Source organism: Oxyura jamaicensis, chromosome 7 (genome assembly GCF_011077185.1).
Source record: "Oxyura jamaicensis isolate SHBP4307 breed ruddy duck chromosome 7, BPBGC_Ojam_1.0, whole genome shotgun sequence".
Classification (NCBI taxonomy): domain Eukaryota; kingdom Metazoa; phylum Chordata; class Aves; order Anseriformes; family Anatidae; genus Oxyura; species Oxyura jamaicensis.
In genome coordinates this window covers 33,833,469-33,856,262 of record NC_048899.1, presented here as the reverse complement: position 1 = coordinate 33,856,262, position 22,794 = coordinate 33,833,469, and the positions used below count along the sequence as shown (strand labels likewise).

General features: G+C 43.1%; 1 protein-coding gene across 1 annotated transcript in view; it reads left to right on the top strand.

Annotated features, from left to right (window-relative positions):
- Positions 1 to 21,179, top strand: part of NXPH2 (neurexophilin 2) — a 33,030-nt gene extending 11,851 nt beyond the window's left edge. Inside the window, exon 2 of the mRNA XM_035332201.1 lies at positions 20,195 to 21,179. Coding sequence (XP_035188092.1) covers positions 20,195 to 20,938 — 744 coding nt within the window. The 3' untranslated portion in view covers positions 20,939 to 21,179. The remainder of the gene's footprint in view (positions 1 to 20,194) is intronic.
- The last annotated feature ends 1,615 nt before the right edge of the window (positions 21,180 to 22,794 follow it).

Genomic DNA, 22,794 nt, shown 5'->3' with positions numbered 1-22,794 from the left:
TAATTTCTGGCTAAAGAAACATGCCACAAACTCCTGAGGGACACGTTTCTTTGCAAGCAATGGCAACCTTCGTAGCTGTCAATATGTGAGAAAAGCTTCTGCTGAAAGAGGCTGTGGAAAATCATCAGATGTGCTGTTGATATAAACCCGGTATTACTTCACATTTCCTATTCCTGAAAGAAAAGTGTTTGGAGAAGTCTGTAAAATAGTCCTCTTACCTGGCACCACAACCTGTTTCTCATACAAGTGATCATCTTTAATAGATAAACTTTCCATTAAGAGCTAGACAAGGTGCTATTTTTTTCTTGCAGTAGTCAGAAATAAGAACAATAAATATGTGGGAGAAATTCATCAATTTTGTTAGAACATCAAGGTGCATGTCTATGTGAAATATACACTGCATGGAAACACAAATCAGTACAGAGAAGGCTCCAAGTATAGAATTATTGACCCTGGAGGATAAGATACAGAATAACCTTTCCAGGCTGTACTTTGTCAAGTTTAAGTAGTGTTTGCAAGGTGGGTATTTTAGCAGTCTCTTCCTGCTCAGCAAAGGATTAGTAGTAGATGCATTATAGCTTTTCCTAAATTTGTTATTTTTATAAATTACAGTACTGTAATAATGTATTAATGGTTTATGCATTTACTAAATTTACTGTTCTAAAACAGTATAAATAAGTCAAACTGGTTGATGTGAGTCACTAAAGTGTGTAGATGTGTCTATTTTTCCAATCTGGTTGCTCACTTTCTGGTTGCAGTCCCAGTTCTAGGACCAATTGGTTGAGTCCCCTCTGCGGAGTGTCCCAGTGCTGGAAGTGATGGGGTCTGCAATGCAGCCTCGCTGTGTAGGATGGTAGATTGTGCCAGTAGATCACAATTAATCGTTTTCCAGCTTTGTGAAATATAAATGCAATACTCAGAAGTCAGCTTTTGAGATAAATTCTTATCCCACACGGTTCTAATCGTGTCTGTACTGGGATATTTTGAAATCCATCAGCTAGAGGGGAGAAAAAAAAAAAAGAAAAACACCTAAAACCTCTGTTCTCTTCGAAATGCTTTTGAACACTGGTCCTAACCATAATTCAAGAAGTGCACTTTCTTCCAGACAACTTAAGTATGAAACAATCTGTGTCTAGTTATATTACCAGGCAAGTAAGAACATCTCATCCTATCACAGAGTGTATATATATGTAAAGCAATGTCCTTGGAAGTTAGCAGACAAAAACTATCCTTTGAGTCTACCACGGTGTACATACACTTTTTGTTTCAAGGGACATGAAAATTCATTTATATGCTGCCATTCTAAGCTTATAATTGAGGTAATCAACTGTTAGTCACCATGTTTAAAAAATAAAGCTGTTAGTAAAATATTTTTAATGGATCATTTCCAGCATCTTAGCACAGGCATTTCTCCGATGAAGGATAGACTACGAGTGGGAGGACCGGGTGGCAGTACCTCTTCTGCTGGCCTTGCTTGCTTAACCTGTGGAAGGCTGTACTTCTGTCACATTTTATTGCACCTCTGGCATAAGTCTGGACCTTGGTAGATTGAAGTACACTGCAAATATTAAGAGGAATAAGTTAACTTAAATACTTGCACCTGTATTAAGTCCCTCCTTCAGATTCTTCAGTCTCGACAGCAACAACTTCAATTAATATATTCTGAAACTAACTTTATAAAGAAATAAGAAGTAAACAACATTTTTAAAATCATCTTATGCAGTTCTGATTTTTTGTTTGTTTGTTTACACTGTGCTTTATAGCAAACCACCTTAAAACCTTTCAGTAACACTCATGATTATGAAGACTTAACCCAAGAAAATCCCTTTGTGAATTCTGTCTACACTCTTGTAGAAGCATGGGACTCTTACTGATTTCCAGCAAGGGTCCAGCCACTTTTACACCCAAATGGTAGTCTACTCATCCAGGCTGTAACATCCCGTGTTAAATATGGCTAACCAAAGTAGATGACTTTCTTCTGTTATCCCCCAACCTCCAGATCTAGTATTTTGATAAATGTTTGACAATCGGTTTAGTCAAGCATGGCAAATTTAGTAAATCCATGGTAAATCTGACTGGCTATTCCCAGTCATCATCTTCCCCTTCATGTGCCCAGACAAGACTTTAGAGAGGATTTGCTCCATGATTTCCCCAGGGGCTGAAAGGGAGTCTGAGCAGCTGGTAATCCCCCAGATTGTTCTTGGTTTTTTTTTGGTTTGTTTGTTTGTGTTTTTTTTTTTTTTTTAGAACGGTCACTATGTTTGCTTTTCTCCAGTCATCAGGGACATCTCCCAGTCTACAAATACTTTCAAACCTGATAGAGAACAACCTTATAGAGACATCAGCTAGCTTGCTCAGCATGCTTGGTTGATACCCATCGCTCTCATAGTCTGTGTACGGGTTGGGATTGCTCAGGGGATCCCTTACTCAGTTCTTTTCTACTGATAGTAAAGATTGCATAGGGAATAGAATCAACATCTCAGGGGACTTGAATTATTTGTGCTTAGGCGTACAAGAGTCAAATTCATCTATTGCAATGAATCTACACTACATAATCAATAGCACGCCACAGAAACAGGCACCACTGTTCTTGTTTAGTGATGTTCTTGTTAAATGATCTAAATCAAGCTAAATTTTAAAGAATCTCTTGCAAAGGAATAGTTCACTTTTTTTTTTTTTTCCTTCTAGATGAGCGAGGTGGGCATGATGATCCACTATAGGTCTATCTAGGGAGATCTAAAACATGCAAACATGGGTCTTCAGTTTGGTCTTCCAATGCTGCAGCAGCAAATAGCCATGTGGAGTCAGAAGCAAATGTGCTTCTGGGCATCGGAAACATTTCTGTAGGATGAGGGTGCTCCAGGGGAAGCAGCAACATGCTCTCTCCTGGTCACCCTGGAGCAGCAGTCCTGTACGAACTGCTTCAACCTTCCTTCTATGTAGCTTGAACATGGTACATTTTTCCCTAAAGTCCTCATCAGCAATGCAAAAGATTGAACAAAAAGTTCCAGAACAACATGAGTGTGGGTTAGCTACCTTTTGGAGTAGAATCTCTTGCCTAAAGTACTGATTATTAGATTCTTAGCTGTATTACATTCAGCTATACCCACAGGTACAGAAATAATGTCGCTTAAGGCAGACGCAGGAAGATGATTTGCAATTCACCATAAATCTTGTCTTTATGAATTCAACCAGTGTATTACAGATGGCAAGCTCAGAGGTAAAAGTGCCAGCCTGTGCTTTGAGTTAGACTAACAACTTTTGCTCCTGCAAAAATGATTTGCATTTTTAATTGTCTGTTAGCTTGTGTCCTACAAATTAAGGGCTTGTGGATAAATTACTAAATTGAGTAATTCTAGGTAGACAAATGAACTCAAAGCAAATGTAACACCTGAAAATTGATCAATTCAGTGACGGAAAGAAACTGTGGTCAACCGTTGTCAAGCACTTGCAGTTTTCTACCATACTGGAACTTGGTTCTCCCTTAGTTTGTTAGTTGATATAGTGACAAGCTGCTGAGAGATGACAGATTTAGCCAAGGATTTGGAGTCTGAACACCTGTGCAGTGTCATGCATTTAAAAATAGAACGTGACAGCAAAACACATCAAGCCTCTAATGTCCAAATGGAAACCACAGGGGTTTTTCCTTCAGCTTTTTTCCAGAGAAGTAGCTCTCAATCATCGCTGTCCGTGTAAACACACAAAGCTAAGGCTGTTTCGTTGAGGTCCAAAATAAGCAGGAACAAGCTTGGGTGGTAGGCATGGGAGCAGCAAAAATGTTCGGTAATCACCATTTCTTCCCTCTCAATGATGTCCTGGTGGTGTCCATCTCCGAGGGGTGAAGGTTATTACTGCTCAGCGGCAGTTCCTCACAGAAAGGCTTGCTGAGGGCCTCGCGGAGTCAGCTAAGCTTCCTCGGCCTACCTTGGCTTCTGTGTGACTCACTCAGCCCCCCGGTGAAGCTGACAAAAAAAAAAACAAACCAAGATGGTTTTTGTTTTGTATAATCTCCTCCAAGGGTGGAAAAAAAAAAGCCTAAACCAAGGGCATGAAAGATAAAAACAACCTTTGATTACTGGGCTAGATCTGCGCATTATGTTCTTCTCTGAGGGAGCCTACGTCACTGACAGTATTTGAGGGGAACCCCTCTGCTTCCCCTCTCCTCTAATAGTATCCTTGAAGCCTTAATCAAAACTAAAGAACATAATCTTTTTTTTTTGCAGGGGGGGACTGGCTTTCCTGCCCTGTCTGAGGCACTAAGTCTGTGGCAGTCCCCGCTGGCTCCCGGAGCGCTCTGCTCTGGGGAGCATTGAGGGCTGGCAGCCACGGGTGAGGCCATGAACCATCCTTCACATTACAGAGACATAACCTTCCAGCTTAGCTTCTCACTTGAGCAAAATGTTTGTTTTTTTGAAGATCAAGTGTTTTTTCATCACGTTGGGTGCAATAATTTTGAGAGGGTATTTTTGCCTCTCTGTTCTGCTGCACAGTAACTGTGCGCAGAACACATTAACTGTGTTAAACAGAACAACCTCAGCAAAGCCATTTATTCACTGTTTTGGACAACAGTTTTGTGTGATTGTGTGATGGGGAATTAAGTAAGGTCCACGTTTTGCTCATCTGTGCTCTCATTTATATATGAGATACTTTAAACTGAGATAACAGCTATCACACATGAATGGGTTGCTTCTTGAAATCAATGATATAAATTAGACTCCCTGTTTAGGAGCATCTGGCACCCTTAGAACCTAGTGCATGTAATGATATCTCTGTTTATTAAAAAGAATTATGTAACAATATGGTTGATTTATTTCAATGTGATTGGCTTAGCAACTAAATTGGACTATACCAGAGGAAAAAAAAATAATTAGCTCATTCATTTGTGGCTGACTGGAAGGAAGCACTGTATATCATGCTCAGCTTCTTTAAAGGTGTGCAGCCGTTTGATCCTGCAAGGAACTGAACCTTTTCAATGTTCACAGAAACCTCCTTCGTGTCTTATGGGGCTGCTCAGCACCATGCTGATGTTCAGACTCTGGGCCCCAGTCAAAGCCCACAGAAACCAGCAAGAAGTTTCCTTTGAATCCAAAGAGCTCTCGAAGACTCCTTGCAGACAAAGGAACCTTCCCTGAGAAACAGCAGGACGAAAAGTGCCTTGAAGAATAAAGCCAGTTTTCCCCCACTGTGGTCTCTCTTTTCCCTTGAGCTGAAACTCCCACCTTCCAACTCCCAAATGCTATTAACATACCAGAAAATTAGCATGCTGTATCCAAGTTTTTATATTCAGCCTGGTGCAAAGTTTTATTTCCTCTATTTCCAGGGTGACTATTTATAAATGAAAAACATGCTCTTGCAACACCGTTTGATTGCTTTATGAGGTTACCGCATCTCAGCTGAGAGAGAACACTAATTGTTTTTTTTTTTTATTGGTGTACCTCTTAGTAACACAAAAATAAATGGGCTATTTATTTAAATGTGTTCAAATTACTTAATAGGCAAATAGTATTTTCAGAATGGCATTTGACAGTGATTCAAGTAACTTTCAAGATCCCTCCACTTTATTTTAGTTCCAAACGCAGCTTGCTGCAATCAGCCAAGAGACTGTTGTCTTGGGGCCAAATTCCACTTGAGTGGAGTTAATCACATCAGCATAAGTTGTTTCTATAGTCTAGTTTTACACCAATTTAAATAAAATTAGAGGCTTGGATGTTGATTTCTCTTGTGCTGTTAACTTAAGATACTCTGAATCCCAGCTGATTTCTTTTTCCATGTCTGTAATTGAATGCCAAACTCCCCACCACTCTCAAACCCTCTAAAACACACCAAAACAAGGCAGAAACCTAAATTAAAATCAGAGTAAGGATTTGACTTAAAGCATAAAAGAAGAAATAAGGCTGAAATTCCATACTTATCGCACCCTGTTGTACCTAGATACTGCTGCACATCTGGTATGTGAGATAATGCACTGTTTAGAGACCGTGTTACGAACACAGAAAATTGGAAATGAGTTTCAAGTCTTAACGCTACATTTCTTTACTACTGGGAACAAGTAAGGCCCTGTTTTTCACTCTTTTTTTGTAGGTTGTGTGATTTCATTCCCTCTCTCAGTTATATAAATAATATAAACATGAATGAAAAAGAAAAGGAACGGTTCTGTAAGAAGTGTTTTGCGCAGCACAGCTCAGAAGGCTTTTTAATAATTCCCAAAGTGTATACCAAGGTTTAATTACAATATTAGCCATATAGCAAAAAATAAGAGCTGCTCAGCTGAAGTCGTGAGTGTAGCAATAAAAGCACGTATATCTTGTTCAGTCATTTATCATATAATATAAATAATTAAAACCAAGGGCAGTGGCTAGCCATTCTTGATCTTCTGCTATAGAATATGTTCTCTCAGCACTACGTGATGTTATAATTCACTTTTGAAACGATCACACATACCAGTTATTTGCATGAGCCTAGCCCGTAGCAATCAGACGCAAGAAGGCAAATCTGCAGCCAACGTGGCTCTTGAGACACTTACTGAAATTCATTGCTTTTCTCAGTTTCTTGTGTACATGGCTGAACACCCTTTCAGCGGCAATCTGGAATGAGGGTGTTCCCAGGGCACTTGGGTACACAGAAGAGGACCCTCAGAAGTGCAAGGACCAGTGGTGGTGGCCACTGCCAGCCTACAGCACTAGGCAGGATGACACTGGGCAGGAGCACAAGGAGCAGGGAAGCTGTTGGTGCATGGCAGACACACATTCCTCAATCCGGACCTCAGCAGGAGGAGCTCTTGTACGTTGAGAGAAGGGACAGCAGTGGGAGAAGCAGGAGGCCGGGAAAGCAGCAGCCCGTTCCCGAGAGAGGAGCAAGCGACCTCTCCTCCTCCCTCCCAGCTGGGCTAGGTTTGTCGTGCATAGTGACCGTGAGGACAAGGGGAGAAAAAGCAGCTAAGTGAAACATGCTGCTGGCACCCTGGAGAAAATATCCCCTTCTGAGTATTGAGCAGCAATGAAGTGCACATCAAAATTGTTTAGACATTTCGATCCATATTCAGCTATCAGAATTTTGGCTGAAATTCAGCTGAGCTGTAAACAAACTCAGACGCAAGCCACAAACATCTTATCTACACTAATGAGGTGTCGCCCTTTGCTGACTGGAAGGAGATCTGCCAAGATTTTTTTCTGGAGCATGATTTGGAAATATGAAGTCTCTGTTCAGTGAAATAATGTATTCAAGCTCTTGTTATCATGGGTGATAGCAACACATGTATCTCACTGCGAGTCCAGCAGTCCTGCTCTCCTTGGTGCATGAGTGGTGGACAGCAAGGAGCTGCTACACCTCAAAGAGCAGCTGAAAGGTTCTCTGCTTCCACCCCAAAGGAGGAAACAGTGAAACAGATTTATTTAGAAATTTCTAATCCAAAACTATGCATATACTCTGGCTAATTAGATGGATAATCCTGATTCAGATTAAGTTTGTAGCGATGGGTGAGCCTGGCACACAGGGAACTGGCACCGGGGAATGTGGAACCACAGCCTCAGGGCACCAAAAACCCGGACTGTTTCTTTAACTGCTGGAGAAAGGGCAGAGAAAAGAAGCAAGCAAGGGCCTCCCTGGTTATCTCACTAATGCAACAGCAGAAAAATGGCTAGGCTAATTTCACTGCACTTAATGCTTGCCTCCTGCTGCTAACATCTCCCCAGGGTTTGGATGTGTCCTGTGCCAGTGCCACCCGGTGCCAGTGCTGTGCTCCTTGCGTCCTTCCCCTGCAGCAGTGCAGGCAGGTGGCACAGACAAGCCAGCCGTTCCTGGAAGGCTTCATCATCACAGCCAGCCGGCACTTCTCAGGTATCAGGACTCGTAACGTTGTTTGATGTAGCGCAGTCTATTGACCCGAGCACGGAAACTTGGAGATTTATAAAATCACATTTTTATTACTGATTCAGTCATGCACATACATATTTATAGACTTTTAAAAATCTTTGTAATTGATTGAGTAGGGCAGCACATTCAATTTTAATACAAGGGATTACTTGCAGTCCCTGTAGAACCACCATTGGTATGCAGAGGAGGCACTTTAAAACATTTACAACGGAGTTGTTTTTTTGGCTGTCTTATGCTTATTACCAGCTTTGGCCTAGGCAGCAGTTACAGCTAGATTTGTCTCCTTTGATCTCCTCAATCTGTATGAAAACACGCATTAAAAACAAGAAGGAATGTGTGCCTTTTTGAGCCTGACTTTACTTACACGTCATCTGCTCTTTGTACCTTCTGCTTATTGGATCACATCTCATATCTCTTGCTTAAAAATCTGTTCCTCCCAACCCCAATTTGTTCAGTTTTGAGTGTTAACAAGCAGCATGAATAATCTCAGTCCCAAACTCACTCGTATATTTTGCTTAGGTTTTATGTACAGACTCAGAATTTGGCTACTTAATGAGAAAGACTTGATTTCGTATTAAACCCTTTTAGACAGTAAGTGAATTAAGCAGTGACCTGTAAGTCTTGTTTGCGGTTATGGATTCTGGAAAGCAGATCAGAAGGACATTCATTATCTGCCCAAGAGCTCACCACTGTAATCAAATGAAAAACAAAAATCCCAAAGGAAATTTAAACGAACTGATTTAAAAGAGACACTTTTTTTTTTTTTGTTACTGTACATAGTCAAGGGCAGGACCAGTGAAGAGAATCATGGGGGTTGTTGACAGAGAACAGAATAACACAGACATTATCTAAACTTTTGGGAAAAACGTCTGCTGTGAGTGAAGTCAACAAAGCCAACAGGGCAGAGATTTCTCATCGAATGGTTATCCAAACTGGCATCATATTTAGGCCTTCTGAGGTGTTTGTAGTCAAAGGTTTGGGAAACAGAGTGGACAGAAACATTAGCTGTTAGAACACATGTATCCACCGAAATCTGGATTCCTATTTGCATTATTCATGGTAACACAGGGAAGACTTTTTAAGGTCATGTATTTTCATAGCCTTTCCTCTAAAACACCTTTAATATGCATATGAAGAGAATGCTTCCTGCTGTCTCTTTTCTAGGGTTGTACATTTTCTAGGCTATACATTTTAGATGTGTGTGCCTTGAAAGCGCTGTGCTAGAGTCCCATCTCCCCCAGCCCTGGTCTGCCAGCGGGTGATTTATCTGCCTTTAGTGCTTGTTTCACCAACTGCAAGCACCCTGCCGGTATCATTCTTTTATACAACCTGGAAACGTTATTCTGTAAATGCTAATTGAAATGCATCAAATGCATCTTGTGATGAGACCAAATTAATACTTGGGGTGATGTGCACAGTAATTTACAGTAAAAGAGAGATTGAAAGATGTAAAGATGCACTGAATGTATTCCCTTTTTCTTTGATACAGATATAGCATATGTGGAGCAAATAGATTTGAAATTATATTTTTATATGCAAATGACAGCAATTTGTATTAACTCCTATTGTGCTAGAACGTAACATTGATGTCTGATGTAAGCCTTTCTTTTTTCAGATCCTTTTTGTGTTCTTTGAGTGCATATTTAAAGATCCTAGATACTAAACACCTCTGTGAATTGTTGAACAGGAACAAGCCAGGCATGTATTGTGACAGTCTTCCAGGTGAACTGGATGTCAAAGTCATCCCTTCTCTGTTTTTCAAACCCAAGTCATGACTTTGGTGCACCTGGGTACATGCCAGATGACTAAATAACTTCTAGTTAAACCCTGTTAAAAATCACATGGCGGCTGGATTTCAAATTGGGACCTCACCATTTAAGTGTCTCAAAACTGCCATTTCATTTTGGAATTAACATTTCATGTATCTAGCAGGGGTCTTGAATGAGAGTAGTTGTGGATTCTTTGTTTTTAACATTAATCCAGAAAGTTGAGTTCTTAGATTGATAAGCAGCTAAAAAATTGCTAAGGAAAATATTTCTATTTTAGGAAGCTTTTAATTTAGAAAGGATTTGACCAACTAATCTCTAACTGCTCCCCAGATCTTCAAAGCACAACCAAATTCAAGCTGGAAGGAATTCTGTTTTTCCTTTTCTTGGGGACACAAAAGATGGCTGACTAAATTAAAAGGGATTAAATTTGAGTTTAAACAGGACCTTACAGTGTAAGTCAGTGCTACTACACCACAGTGCAGTGCACAGCAGCTGCACGCATGGCTGACTGCTGCTGGTCAAAGGGTAATATTGTTTCGCCTTCAAACTTAATCATAAGGCAGCATCAGTTCATGATCTTCTCTTCTTTAAGAGGGTAATTCATTTCGGAAAACAGCATGCATGCTTGTGTGTAGGCAGCAATGAAGTATCTGGAAGTGCCCCCGTGTGCTCCCTCACGCTAGGTGGCTTCAAAAGGAAAAAGACTTTAATTTAGTTTAGAAAACTGCCATGGTCTCCCCCCCTCATGCCCACACTGGGGTGGGCAGCGAGAAGGGGCCGGGCTGTGCTTGCACCAGGGGGCTGTCGTCCCAAGGCCCAGGCCCAGGCCCCAGGCCCCATCGCACCCCAAGGCTGCGGGCAGGGGTCTTCTCCCCAGACGTCCCCCCTCATGCTTGCTGCCAGCCTCTAGGGGCCCTGTGCTGCTCAGCCCTGCAAGCAGCAGCTCTTCCAGAGCCATAGGCCGCCTTCCTCCTCTGCCTTGGCCTACCCTCCAGCGGAGCCTGGAAGTCAGGTTTCCAGGAAGGGTCACCACGCAGAAAGCAAACACTGAAATGGATTTTCTAGAGGCAAGCGTTGGCCTTGTGATTATGATTGTTCCCCACATCCCTGCCCAGCTCTTGGACACATCCTCTTCAGATGGCGGGGCGGAAGATTGACAAGGGATTGCCAAGCCTTGCTGCCAGGCCCCTCAACGCACAGCGTGCCCGGCCTGGCAAGCCCGAGGCCAATGTCAGGACAATATTCATGCATTTCATTCCTCAAACGGGACATTTCCTAACCCAACAGAGAGTTACACACCCTCTGGCAAGAGGCACACAACAGTGAAAGCTGAAATCAAGTTCAGATATGTTGAGTTTGTCTCTCTCTCCCCTCATTACAGCGGGGTCCCACAGAAGGCAGCAGTCTGCAAGCAGACACACACGGCCTTCCTGGGATGGACCCTTTTAACTATCTCCGTCTCTTCAGGTTGTTAGGAAACGCAGCCTGCAGTGAAGCAACAGAAAAATCTGATGCCTTATTTAAATGTGTGTGTTCATTGCCTATTAAAATATAACTCTTCGCTTTAAAATAGGATTAATTAAAATGTACAAGAATGCAATTCAGTTACATTTTATGCTTCAGCCCAGCGCACGCTTTTCATAGCTCGTTCCCAGAAGTAATATTCAGGGCAGCACGGCATTCTCAGTCCTGCCATTAAAAGCGCAAATGAATATAAAACCTGTTCTTTTCAAAAACTTGGCTCCAGTATTGCCATTGTTAGATTTTGCGTAACATATTACTTTGGCCATTACTGTTTTGCAAGATAATTGTATCAGTGATCTAACTTTTGACAGTATCCAAAGTGGCTGAAAATAGTTTGCTACAGCACCTTTGTCTTTTAAAGGCCATTTGGGGCTTGTTATTTTAATCCTTGTGCAGCCTGATTTATCACTGCAAACATCTGTCAGCTGCGCTTTGTCTTGAAATTGATAGTGATAGTGTTACTGATTTTTCAACAGCAGCTGTTAGAGGTTCATTAGTTAGACTCTCAAAGGGAGTAGATAACTGTAATATTTTTCTTTGTTAATCATCTCTTACGTGCTGTAATAATACGGAGTTTGAAATGTGCTAGAAACGCACAGCTTCTCTCTGTTTCTAACTTGTCAGGAGCATACTTTTATTCATTTAATCTGGCTAGATTATTAAAACTCTACCTCATAATGCTGTAAAAAAAAAATGAGCAATGGCACGTGAGTGGTGAGATAGAAAATCACCATTTTCTGTGTCGTGCTCAGCGTTGAGGGAGGTCAGCTGGGTCTCGGAGTTCTCATCCAAATATGAATCAACTCCAAAGACAAGATTAAGGGCTGTTCTGTAATTGATTTTTAATTTAAAATTTATAAGGCATACAAAACCTAGATGACAACTTGAGTAAAATCAAGTTGATTTCTAACAGGTACAGCAGTTTTACATTAATGCAGTTTCCCCGACACATAAAATCATCTTAATGGTTTACTGTGACTCTTAAAACCCCTCTCCCCCCAAATCCTTGCATGCCCACCTCCATCTGAGTGCCTTGGTGACTTCTGTTCGGAGCTTTGTGGGACTGGGGCAGCCGTGAACTCTCCTGCTGTTCAGAGCCTATCAGTGCTACCGCTGGTTCAAACAGCAGTGCTCACCAACAGATAATTACACTTTGAAATTAGTATTTTAATGAACTGATCTCCACAAATGTAAAGCGAAGTCTCCCAGGCATTAAAGAAATAAGTAGGAGAGAGAATTATTAACTGTAAAGTTCAACGGACGAATGGTCAGCAGGTGCTGTCTTGGCAAAGGACTTGAAGTGGTTCCATTTCAATTTGCTGTCGGAGGAAGCTTTTTTAGGTTTTAGTCGTGCAAGCTGCTCAGCAGTGTCTGCAAGTGGCGTGGTGGAGGTTGAAAGCACCTGGGACATCTCACAGGCTTACCAGGCTTCTAAAAATAACTAAATATTGTTTGGGATGCCAGATTCATCCGAAAGGACAAGTCTCAGTCCCACAAGCTGATACATGTCCATAGCACCAGTTAAGCTCCATACAAAATAGGTTTCATGAGCACAGCCTGAACTTCCAGCAGCTGAACACGGTGATTCAAAGAGCACCAGAAGCTCTTTGCGGGTGCCCAGGGAGCAGGGCCAGAGACCTCAAGGAGCTCGGTGCAGCCTCCCCAGCAGCTGAGGTGTTTCCTTCTGAAAGCTGGACTGGTGCCCTGGCCTCACTGGCAGCAGGCAGGGTGGTCAGGGGGAGGCTGCGAGGGGGGCAGGAGCAAATGGGGCCAAAAGGCACCCACCAGAAGAAGCATTCCAGGCACACAGGCGAATGGCCAGAGCCCCTGGCCCACTGCAGTGAGGAACCTGTATGCTCAGGTCAGCTTTCGGTTCCCCCTTCCCCTTACCAGGTTCAGAAACTGGCCTTGAGAAAAGTGCACTTCCACTTTTAAAGTCAGATTTTCAGCTTTTAGCTGTCTGACTTTGGAAGTCCTTCAGAAGTCCCATCTAGGCAGATTATGTCATTAGTATTTCATAGACTTGATGACCTTTTTATTTCACTTGCTGAAGGGCAGCTCATCTCTAACAGAGATGCTGCCCCGCTGAGCCCCCCCACCGCAGCATTCCCTTTCCTGACCTCTCATCAACTACACATGCTTCTCGAATATTTTAGGTACTTATATAAGTACAGATCCCAACTAAGATTTCTTTATCTATCGTGACTGATTGAGGTGTTCTGACACTGCTTTTCAGATCAGTCATAGAATGGTTTACATCTCTACTACCTCCCCACCCTTCAAAAAGAGCCGGATGCCTCACAAGTGGCAAAGAGAAAAACTACTTAGTAATACCAACATTTATATCTAATCAATGTCAGACAAAATTATGAGCCTTTTTTTTTTCTATAAACAAATAAGATACCCATTCTTTATCTCAGAGATCTCTATTTTAGCTTTAAGGGAATCTTTAAGGGATTTAAGTAGAATAAGGTGAAGTCTTCAACAGCAGAATTGTGCGCATTTTTTTGGCAAGAAGCATTTCTCAGAATGAATTTTCTGTTGTTTCAGCAAAAAGGTAGATCAATGCAATACAGGGATATCATTTAAAAGCCATCTACGCAATTTATCCAATTGAGGCTGCAGGGAACACTTAAGCTGAAACTACTAGTAGGGGTTATGGGTAAAATGGCAAATGCTTTCCACAGATACCTTTCTGGAAAAATCATTAATTACAAGCTTTTTTTTTTTTTTTTCTTTCTTTTTTCTTCTGCTTCTTCCTCCTCCCAAATTTATTTCCCTATTAAAGTGCTGTTTTAGTAAAATACTATCTTGCTTTCTCACAAAAAAGTGGAGAATCTTAAAGTGATATTTTTTTGCTCTAAAATACGATATCGAGGATACATTTTGTTGAAAAATATGCAGTGAAACCATAGCCCGAATTGGAACTTCTCTCAGCATGCCCATTTGTTTTAGATTGATACGTTTGTCTGTGGATTATTTGAATGTTAGCTATATTCTTGTTAAAGTAAAGATTTCTACCTGTTACCTTCCGTAGCCTTCAGGGGTACATAGATGTGGATAGAGGTTTTCTCTCTCAGATCTTTTGCAGAAAAATGGCAGAGCACCTTTCAGTGGCGCTCAGCGAACCCACTTCATTCAATTCCCCTATTTCTGCCATGAGAATAAAAGAGGAACTTGCTGTATTATAGTGGGGGAAATGGTGCTGAATCTGCACATTTGCTTTTATGTTTCCAATTTATGTTTTCTGCCTTACTTTCCACGACAATCTGAAACTCCTGAAAGGCAAAAGCCTAAGCAGTAAAAGAAAGCTTCGGGCTTGCTGTTACTGCCGTGTCTCCTTCAGGTATTTAAGTTTATATTCGTGTTTATCAGGATTTGTTGAATTTCAGGCAGTGATATGCATTGTCAGGAAATATAAATATCCACAAATAATATGTGGATCGATAGTCCGATTGACTCAGTCCCCGTTTTCTTCCTGTCACATCCTTGTTTCACTGCTCTGGCACTTTCCCAGAGCTGCTGGGGAGGTTCGGTGCAGGAGGGCATCACACTGCCAGTGGCTGGCAGCAGGACGTGGCGCGGCCCCGAGCACAGCGTCCCTCCGTGAGGGAAATCTCCTTGCAGGATTCCTTTACAGGTGGGAAATTTAATGGGCTATAAGGCTTGGTAGTGCCTGATCTTTGCCTCCAGTTGCGATGCCTTCTGTCATTCCTTTCATTTCTGGAAGTTGTGACAAACGTACTTCCTTCCCTCTTCAGTCTGCTCCTGTCCACCACCAAGGGCTCAAAGGCTGCTGCACCGTGGTGCCGGCCCAGGGGCACCCCCAGCTCCCACCAGGGCATCCTGCGGCCACCCCGAGCACCCTTGGGTCAGCCAGCAGCTCCTCCATCACTGCAGCAGAAGGATTCGTCTCGGGAAGTAAAGCCAGCAATCAAATACAGGACCTTGTGTTAGCTTAGCTTCATCTCTGAGGAATTTTTATACTTTCCTCACAGCTGAAGAGAAAGGCAGAAGTTGCGTTCCTTTGCAGCTCTCGATATTTTCCCAGTATGTGAGCCACATTCCCTGCTGCCAGGCCCTCAGGTATTTACAGACACTTTTGAACTTAATAATTTCTAATAAAGCAGCTTATCTCAACTCCTCTATCTGATTTAAAACAGCTCCTGGGAAAAGGCACAAGCCCCAGATCACGGCGGGATGCTCCGTGCTTCCTGCAATGAGCTCAGCCTCCCACCTGCTGCAGCTGCAGCCGCGTGTCCATGGCTCGGTGCATCGGGACCAGGGCCCACAGCTGACTGCAAAGTCCAGTGGAGGAGGAATCAGTGCAAAACCTTGGACCTGCCTGGCAATGAAACCTCTTCACCTCGCTGCAAGCAGCGACTCGTTCCTTGGTGCAGCATCTTTTTACATTATCTTTTATTTTCTTTTCTCAAGGGAAAGCCAAAAGTTTCCCAGCAGCATTTCTGGGAGAAGGGAAGCAAAATCTAAAGTTTTCCAAGCAAAAACCTGCGCATAAGTCTGGGCTGCTGAAGATCCAGGTATCCAAAAGAATTTTTGCCTGGGTGTTAATTCAAAGCTTTCATTCCTAGCAAACGCTGCAGTGGTAAATGAGAGTTAAACCATCTTAAAATTGCAGCCAGTGTGCTGATAACATCCTGCAAAATGAGGCTGTGACTGGACGGGACAACCATGGCACTTAGATCTAGTCCTGCTAAAAGATGTTGCTTAATTCCTAAATTCCTTGAAGCATTCCTGACAGCAGTCACAGCTGCTGCCATAAAACCCATCGCAGCCTCTGCCTTTGGGATAAATGTATTTAATAATCGGTAAAGTTCAAACTCAGCTTGTTGTGATGAATTATTAGAAGCCGTCATCATTTTCTTGAAAAAAAAAAAAGGTTTAATGGAACACAATTTTATGTTTTTCCGTTTAATTGATGATGGTCTGAATTTTTATTAATCTTCCTGGGCTCTGGTGTAAGATGCTGAAAAAGCTAATATGAGATCATTGTATCTGGTTAATGTGTGTGCTTTGCAAAATTGATAAGGCCTGTCAAGACATAAATTATTTAAAATTTGATAAATGTGTTGAAATCATTGAATTTTCAAACAGATAAAGCAGAGCTATTTCTCTTCCTCCTACCCCCCCATTTAGAGCAAGGTTTTTGTGAGGCCGCTCAATGATTCTGCTTTATTCTTGCAGCGCGTGGCTTGCAAGATGCTGAGATTAGCACGAGGAAGCCAGGGCAGCATCCTCTGCAGCTACAGCAGTGAGGTGAATACAAACCCTCGCGATGCAGCGGCAAGGCTGGGACCAGCAGAGAGCTCGGAGCCCACTGGAAGCTCCCCCAGGATGAGTTTTTCTCTTGTCTGCGGGATAAAACGCTCGCTGCAGCACCGGCGAGTGGCAGACTGGTGCTTCAGAGCAGTTTATCCCACCAGACCTATTTATTTCAGCTAATTGCCGGCGGTTTTTAAATGATTCCTGGCAGGGGTGAAGCTATAGAAATGATTGCTGGTGATTGATGACTAACCTGGATAAAGTCCCCGAAGTATCACAGCTGTTAACTCTTGCATGGCAACTCCTCCTTTATTTAGTGCCTTGCCAACAGAGGAAGGTGTGGGAGCAGGTTCCAGGTGAGCGAGCAAATTTAACGGGGCAAATACAAAAAAAGTACAGCATTTACTGATACCGGTGTTGCTTCAACACAGGGTAATTTCTTAAAAATAGTTGACAGGGACCTCATTTAACCCTGTGCCTTTCTGCCATGATCAGAATCATTCATGGAAGGGAAAGGCTTTGAAGAGAAATCACAATCTTTCAGAGAAGCACGCAGGAAGAGCCAGTGGTTTGAGGCTGAAAACCACCCAAATAACCACGACGTTATGCTTTGGTCTGAAATGCTTCTGTGGGTAGCGTACCCCACCAAAAGGGCAAGGCGTGTTGTGGGTTCTGCGCAGCGCGACAGGTCCAAAATAATGCCCGGTACGGGAAAGTGTCTGCGGTCTGATGGAAATTTTGGGGTAACCAGGTGACAGTTTACAGCCTCTGTAATGCAGAAAATAGATGAGACGATTTCCTCTGCTTGGGAATTGATGGGTTGGAGGGAATGGGAAAATGCAGGTGCAGCGGAGGAGAACTACAGCAATAGCCATCTATTTAAATGTATATACCAACTTCCCTAAGCTAGTATTTTTTCAGATACCCTCCTAGCAATATTTTCCTCTATAGAGAAGCATCACAGTGAGATGGGAAGATGCTGAGGAGGTCATTTTTCCAGCATGCGCTGCACTCTTTTGATACGGATTTTTTTATTTCCCGGAAATTGCTAACCAAAGTGAATAACCAGCTGAACAAAACGCATCGGGCCATCCCTGCTAATAGCAAAAGGCTGTCATCACCTGAGGGGTCTGTGCAATGCGTAGCAGCAAATGATGGGTTAGGGTTTGGTTCTCTCATGTGGCAGAAGGCTTTTTTAAAATAGCAAAAATCTGTGCACACACACAAAGGGTTTTGTACAAATATTATTCATGTTTCTGAACAAGGCGCCCTCACTCGTGCTCCTGCGCTGGGCACCGAGCAGAACCAGGCTGTTCTTTGTTAGACACCATTTATTGAACGTTTGCAAAACACAACAAATGTACCATTTGCTTGCAAAGTCCCCTTTCCTGTGACTGACTGAGCCGACGACTTTGTCAGCCCCCGAGCCTCGTTCCTACAACGAGATGAGGGAACAGGGCAGCAGCAGGAGGAGGCAGAGACAAGAATTAAGGCTGCCCAAGTCCTGTAGTCTTCAAGCTGTTTGAGAGAGGAAGGAAAACATAGTAATTTTAAGGAAGCTGCAGTGCTTATTGGGTGCTGTATGTGCCTTAAACAGGAATATTGCATCCTCATGATTCAACGCATTAATGATTTTGTATTCCTGTGTTATGAAAGCCAGTTCATTGCCACATGAACCAGCCCATGTCACTGCAGCTCCAGCAGCAGGTCTCACTGTGATCCAGCTGCTCCTTCACTGCAACACATACCCAATTAAATGTCATGGCAGTGGCTTGGCGTGGTGCAATTCCGCAATTCCACCACCCCGGTTTTGAAATAACTGTGCCCTCGTACCTTCCCGATGTGACAATCCTGACTTGTTGTAGCATGCGGTAATGTTTCCCATCCTATAGCTCCCCCGAACCTTATACTACATATTCCTTTTTATATCGGAGCCTGCGGAAAGAAGCCCTTCCAAAAGCAATGCTCTGCTATCTCATTTGGAGTGAGCACCCCCAGAAGAGCCATATGCCGAGCATTACCGCTAACACATGGCTCAATGCCCTCTAGATCTCTTCCTAAAAGGAAGGGGAGGAAAGCCAAAGAGCTGCTACACACATACCAATAAGCACTGCGGAAGGAGAGCAGCCCAGAAGGATGGCTGTGCCCTTGCCAAAGGACAGGCAGAGCTGCGTGCGGACAGCAAGCCGGGACCTCCTGCACACCGAGCGGCTTTGGGGCCAGCAGAGCTCCTTCATCTTGCCCCCTGCAGACCCCAGGCAGGTACTGGAAGAGGAGCCAGCTGTGGGTGCCTGTGCCTCCAAGTGGTCGTTAGCACTTTGAATTGGAGCAAAAGCTTCTGGCGTTTCAGCCCTGTCCCTGCTGGAACCTGGGGCTGCCAGAGGACAGCATCCCGCCTGCATCACCTCCGCATCCTCGGTGCCAGCCCTGGCCTGTGGTGGGGAGCTCCCTCCTGGGGTGCCAGCTGCTCCCAGCACCACCCAGCTCACATTCAGACCCAGGGCTGGCTTAGCAGTGGCTGAGGACCCATGCATAAACATGCGGTGCTTCACCAGGAGCTTTCCATCACCGTGACAGCTTCCCCCAGCATCGTTATGACAGTGGTACTCATGCTGGTGCCGATAAGCATCCGTCTCTGCTTCCATTAGGATCTCCTATTTTCCCGAGTTCGTAGCTCAGCCATAAAAAACGTAGCATGGAGGCAGAGACTTGACATACCAGGTCTCAGGCTGAGAGTGATCGCTGGTGTCTTTTTCCCCCTTTCCAATCTAAAGAAGAAAATAATTTACCTACAGAGGGACGCGCCTTCCTCCCCAGCCCGCCATCCAGCGCCTGGCCCTGCGAGATCCAAGATGAACTCGGGACAGTGTTTTGCCAGGAGGAGGAGGAAGGAGTTTTTCTTTGGGGGTGGAACCCACAAAGGTGTGTGCAGGAAGAATGTACCTGGTCAGTATCTCTGTGCGTTAAGTTGGGAACCTGATATTTACTGAGACACGTGGGTCTGAAAGCTAACACCTTTTGTCACTGCTACGAACTGTTATTTGCTCTCTGATTGCAAACTATTTTGCATTAGACTTAGCTTGCTCTAGTCGTGTTTCAAGAGAGGTGCTCTGTGAGTGGAGTTGCTCAGCTCTTTGTGCACGTTAGGCCTGGCAAAATACAGGCAGCTTAGCACCTGCAACCAATGCACCAAAAGCTATGATTGCGTTCACAGTCTGCCTCAAACTGAGAGCACAAGTGGGCATACCACGTTAGGGAAGGAACGGAAGAGGCAAGACCAAAAATACAAATGTATAATAAACATGTTATTGTGCAGATAGGAGGATTTTAAGCATTTGGCAGGAAAGAAAACAGAATGGAAAAAATCTGCTTTTCTATGTCACCCCATCTTTTAGCAGAGGTGCTGCTTTGCTGTTCAGGTTTTCTTGCATCCTTAGGCATGGTTTTATTTAACATCTGTGAGCAAAGTGTGCTTGAGACGTGACAGTCCTCGACCTGTCCAGAGATTTATGCATTTGTTCCCCTGGATGGCTCCCATTGAGCTTTTTGCATCTGCTGTAAGCTATTGTGAATAAAATCCTTGAGCTTTCATGGGGCGGTAGAAATTACTCATTACAGAAGTCTGCGTGACTGGCACAGATGTGGTTCAGTCCCCACTGATATAAAAAGAAATATTAATGGCTCCTTTTGGATCTTGACATTTTTATTTTTATACTTCATACGATTCTTCTTCTGTTTTGAAACAGGTATTTTGTGATGCTAATCAAGTCGTGCAAGCCACGGACGTGCTGGACTGGGAAGACAAGGATGCTGCAGAGACATTGGTCGACAACGTGGTCCACTCCAGGATCATCAATCCCTTACGCCTGTTTGTTAAGCCATCCCCAGTACTGAAACACGGCCAGGTGTCCTACTCAGACAGCACAGAAAACTTTTGGGATTGGTTGTCCAACATCACGGAAGTTCAGGAATCTCTCGCACGAACTAAACGCAGACCTATCGTAAAAACTGGGAAATTCAAGAAGATGTTTGGATGGGGCGACTTCCACTCTAACATCAAAACTGTTAAACTGAACCTCCTGATCACAGGGAAAATCGTTGATCATGGCAACGGCACCTTCAGTGTTTATTTCCGACATAACTCCACAGGTCTCGGGAACGTTTCTGTAAGCCTGGTGCCACCTTCCAAGGTGGTTGAGTTTGAGTCGTCTCCGCAGTCAACGCTGGAGACCAAGGAATCCAAGTCCTTCAATTGCCGGATCGAGTACGAAAAAACAGATCGCGCTAAAAAAACTGCCTTGTGCAATTTCGACCCCTCCAAGATCTGCTATCAAGAGCAGACTCAAAGCCATGTCTCCTGGTTGTGTTCTAAACCCTTTAAAGTTATCTGCATTTACATTGCTTTTTACAGCGTAGATTACAAACTGGTGCAGAAGGTCTGTCCTGATTACAACTACCACAGTGAGACTCCGTACCTGTCCTCTGGCTGACACAGCGGCCACCAACTGCAGAGATCCAGCATCAGTCATAAAAATCAGCATTCCCATTAACCTTCTGGAGAAATATGTTTTCCAATCAGGTTAAAAAGTCTTTTAAAACTGTAGCTGTGTTTGTGCTGTATCGTAAATAATCAAACTGTTTATGTAACAATCCTTTTCATTTGAGACCATTGCACTTTAGCGCTCTCATCGCTCACAAGGGAACCACCAGGCAGACACATGATGAAAAAAAGAAATCAAAGCAAATTTTGTCTCTTAATGAGCATCGATCGTGAAAATATTTTTTTTTTTTAAAGAAGACTCAATGGCAGAGAGGTTATCTTTTACTTGAATTGGACAACACTTAGCAGGAAACGAACCTGTTTCTCATTGGGAACTTTAGGAGGTGACAATATAAAGAACAAGTGGTAAGGACGACTCTCAGCTGTTTATATGCAAACCTAAATAAACAGCTCTCCCACTAATTTCACAAAGAATGTTATACACACAGGGCTCAAAGAATCAAGTCCAAATATTGAGTGTTATTTCTAGAAAAAAGAAAATGAAACGAAGCTGCATTTCTATGAGTTGTAGTAGTTGTACGTATTTGTTGAAGTGAAGAGTGAGTAGTTCTTCCTTCAGACTTTTACCCATGGATATGCAATGATGTAATTAAACATTGATGAGTTTTAGTTTATTAGACCCACCAGGTGTGCAGGTTTGGTGTACATTTCTTCCTTTTGTGGTCATCACTGGTTTTGGTCATTCTCAAGTGTTTGTACACACCCACCAGTACTAGTTTCATGGTGATAGAGAGTGTACATACCCTGGAAAAAGATAATCTCTGTTTAAGTCTGAAAATGGTAACGGGCTGGTTTTCCCTCAGAGGAAGCAATTGTCTCGCTACCACTATACTGTGGCAAGGAAAATACATCACAGCGTAAGGATGACACCTGAGTAACATGATCTTTCTGCTTGACGGCACCCAGTTGTCTTCCTTAGCATTGCATTGCATATCGAGGGTCAATACATAAGCAATGAAAAACAAAGTGGACAACAAAAATCTATGCATCTTCACCTCATAAAGCAGATTTTAAACAATTGCTATCAATATGAAAACACTCAGCCAGACTCACACCTTGTGCAGAAAGCATCTCTTAGTTGTAAAAACCTAGGGTCTGGCTGTGGATGTGCTTCAGTAGCACAGCTATCGCTCCCTCTGAAGTCAGTAGCAGCTAGCTCCAGTGGTGCAGCGCCAAGCACAAATCCCCTGGGCTTTCTTTGATTTTACTGCTGCTGCCGGTCTGCTATCACAGACCCCTGTGACAGCCTGATATTACAGGTCCCGTGCAAAAAGCTGGCTGAGGAAGTGCTTTTTCTAACCTATAATCAAATTAACACGCAGGGCCCAAGAAGCTATGCGCAGCTTAAATGAAGAACTGTTAAAATACTTTGCTCAAGTGTTATGCACCCAGACAAATGACTGGCAGCTCTGAAGGACTCGCTCATGAGATTAATTCTGATTTCCACGGTAAAGTCACACACAAAGATTTATTCTGTCAAAAATATAAAGGTAATGGTTAATTTGTTTTTCTCTTTAGGTGAAAAACTTAAATGTGTGGTTTTGTTTCATCACAAATCTGAATGTTTTCCTCCATTTTATAGAGTCTCTCCTGTTCTAAATGATGTTTTTTAGTTTGTCGATTATCGTCAATTCCTACAAGATGTTCTACTTTGTATTCTGTATAGTGTCCTCGTTCTAGCTGTATATAAGCTCGGATTTATTGCTATGGGTTCGGTGTTTGGTGCTTTTGTAACTTAGCTGTAAGCCATGATTTTATTGCCATGTATTTTTACTCAGCATTGTA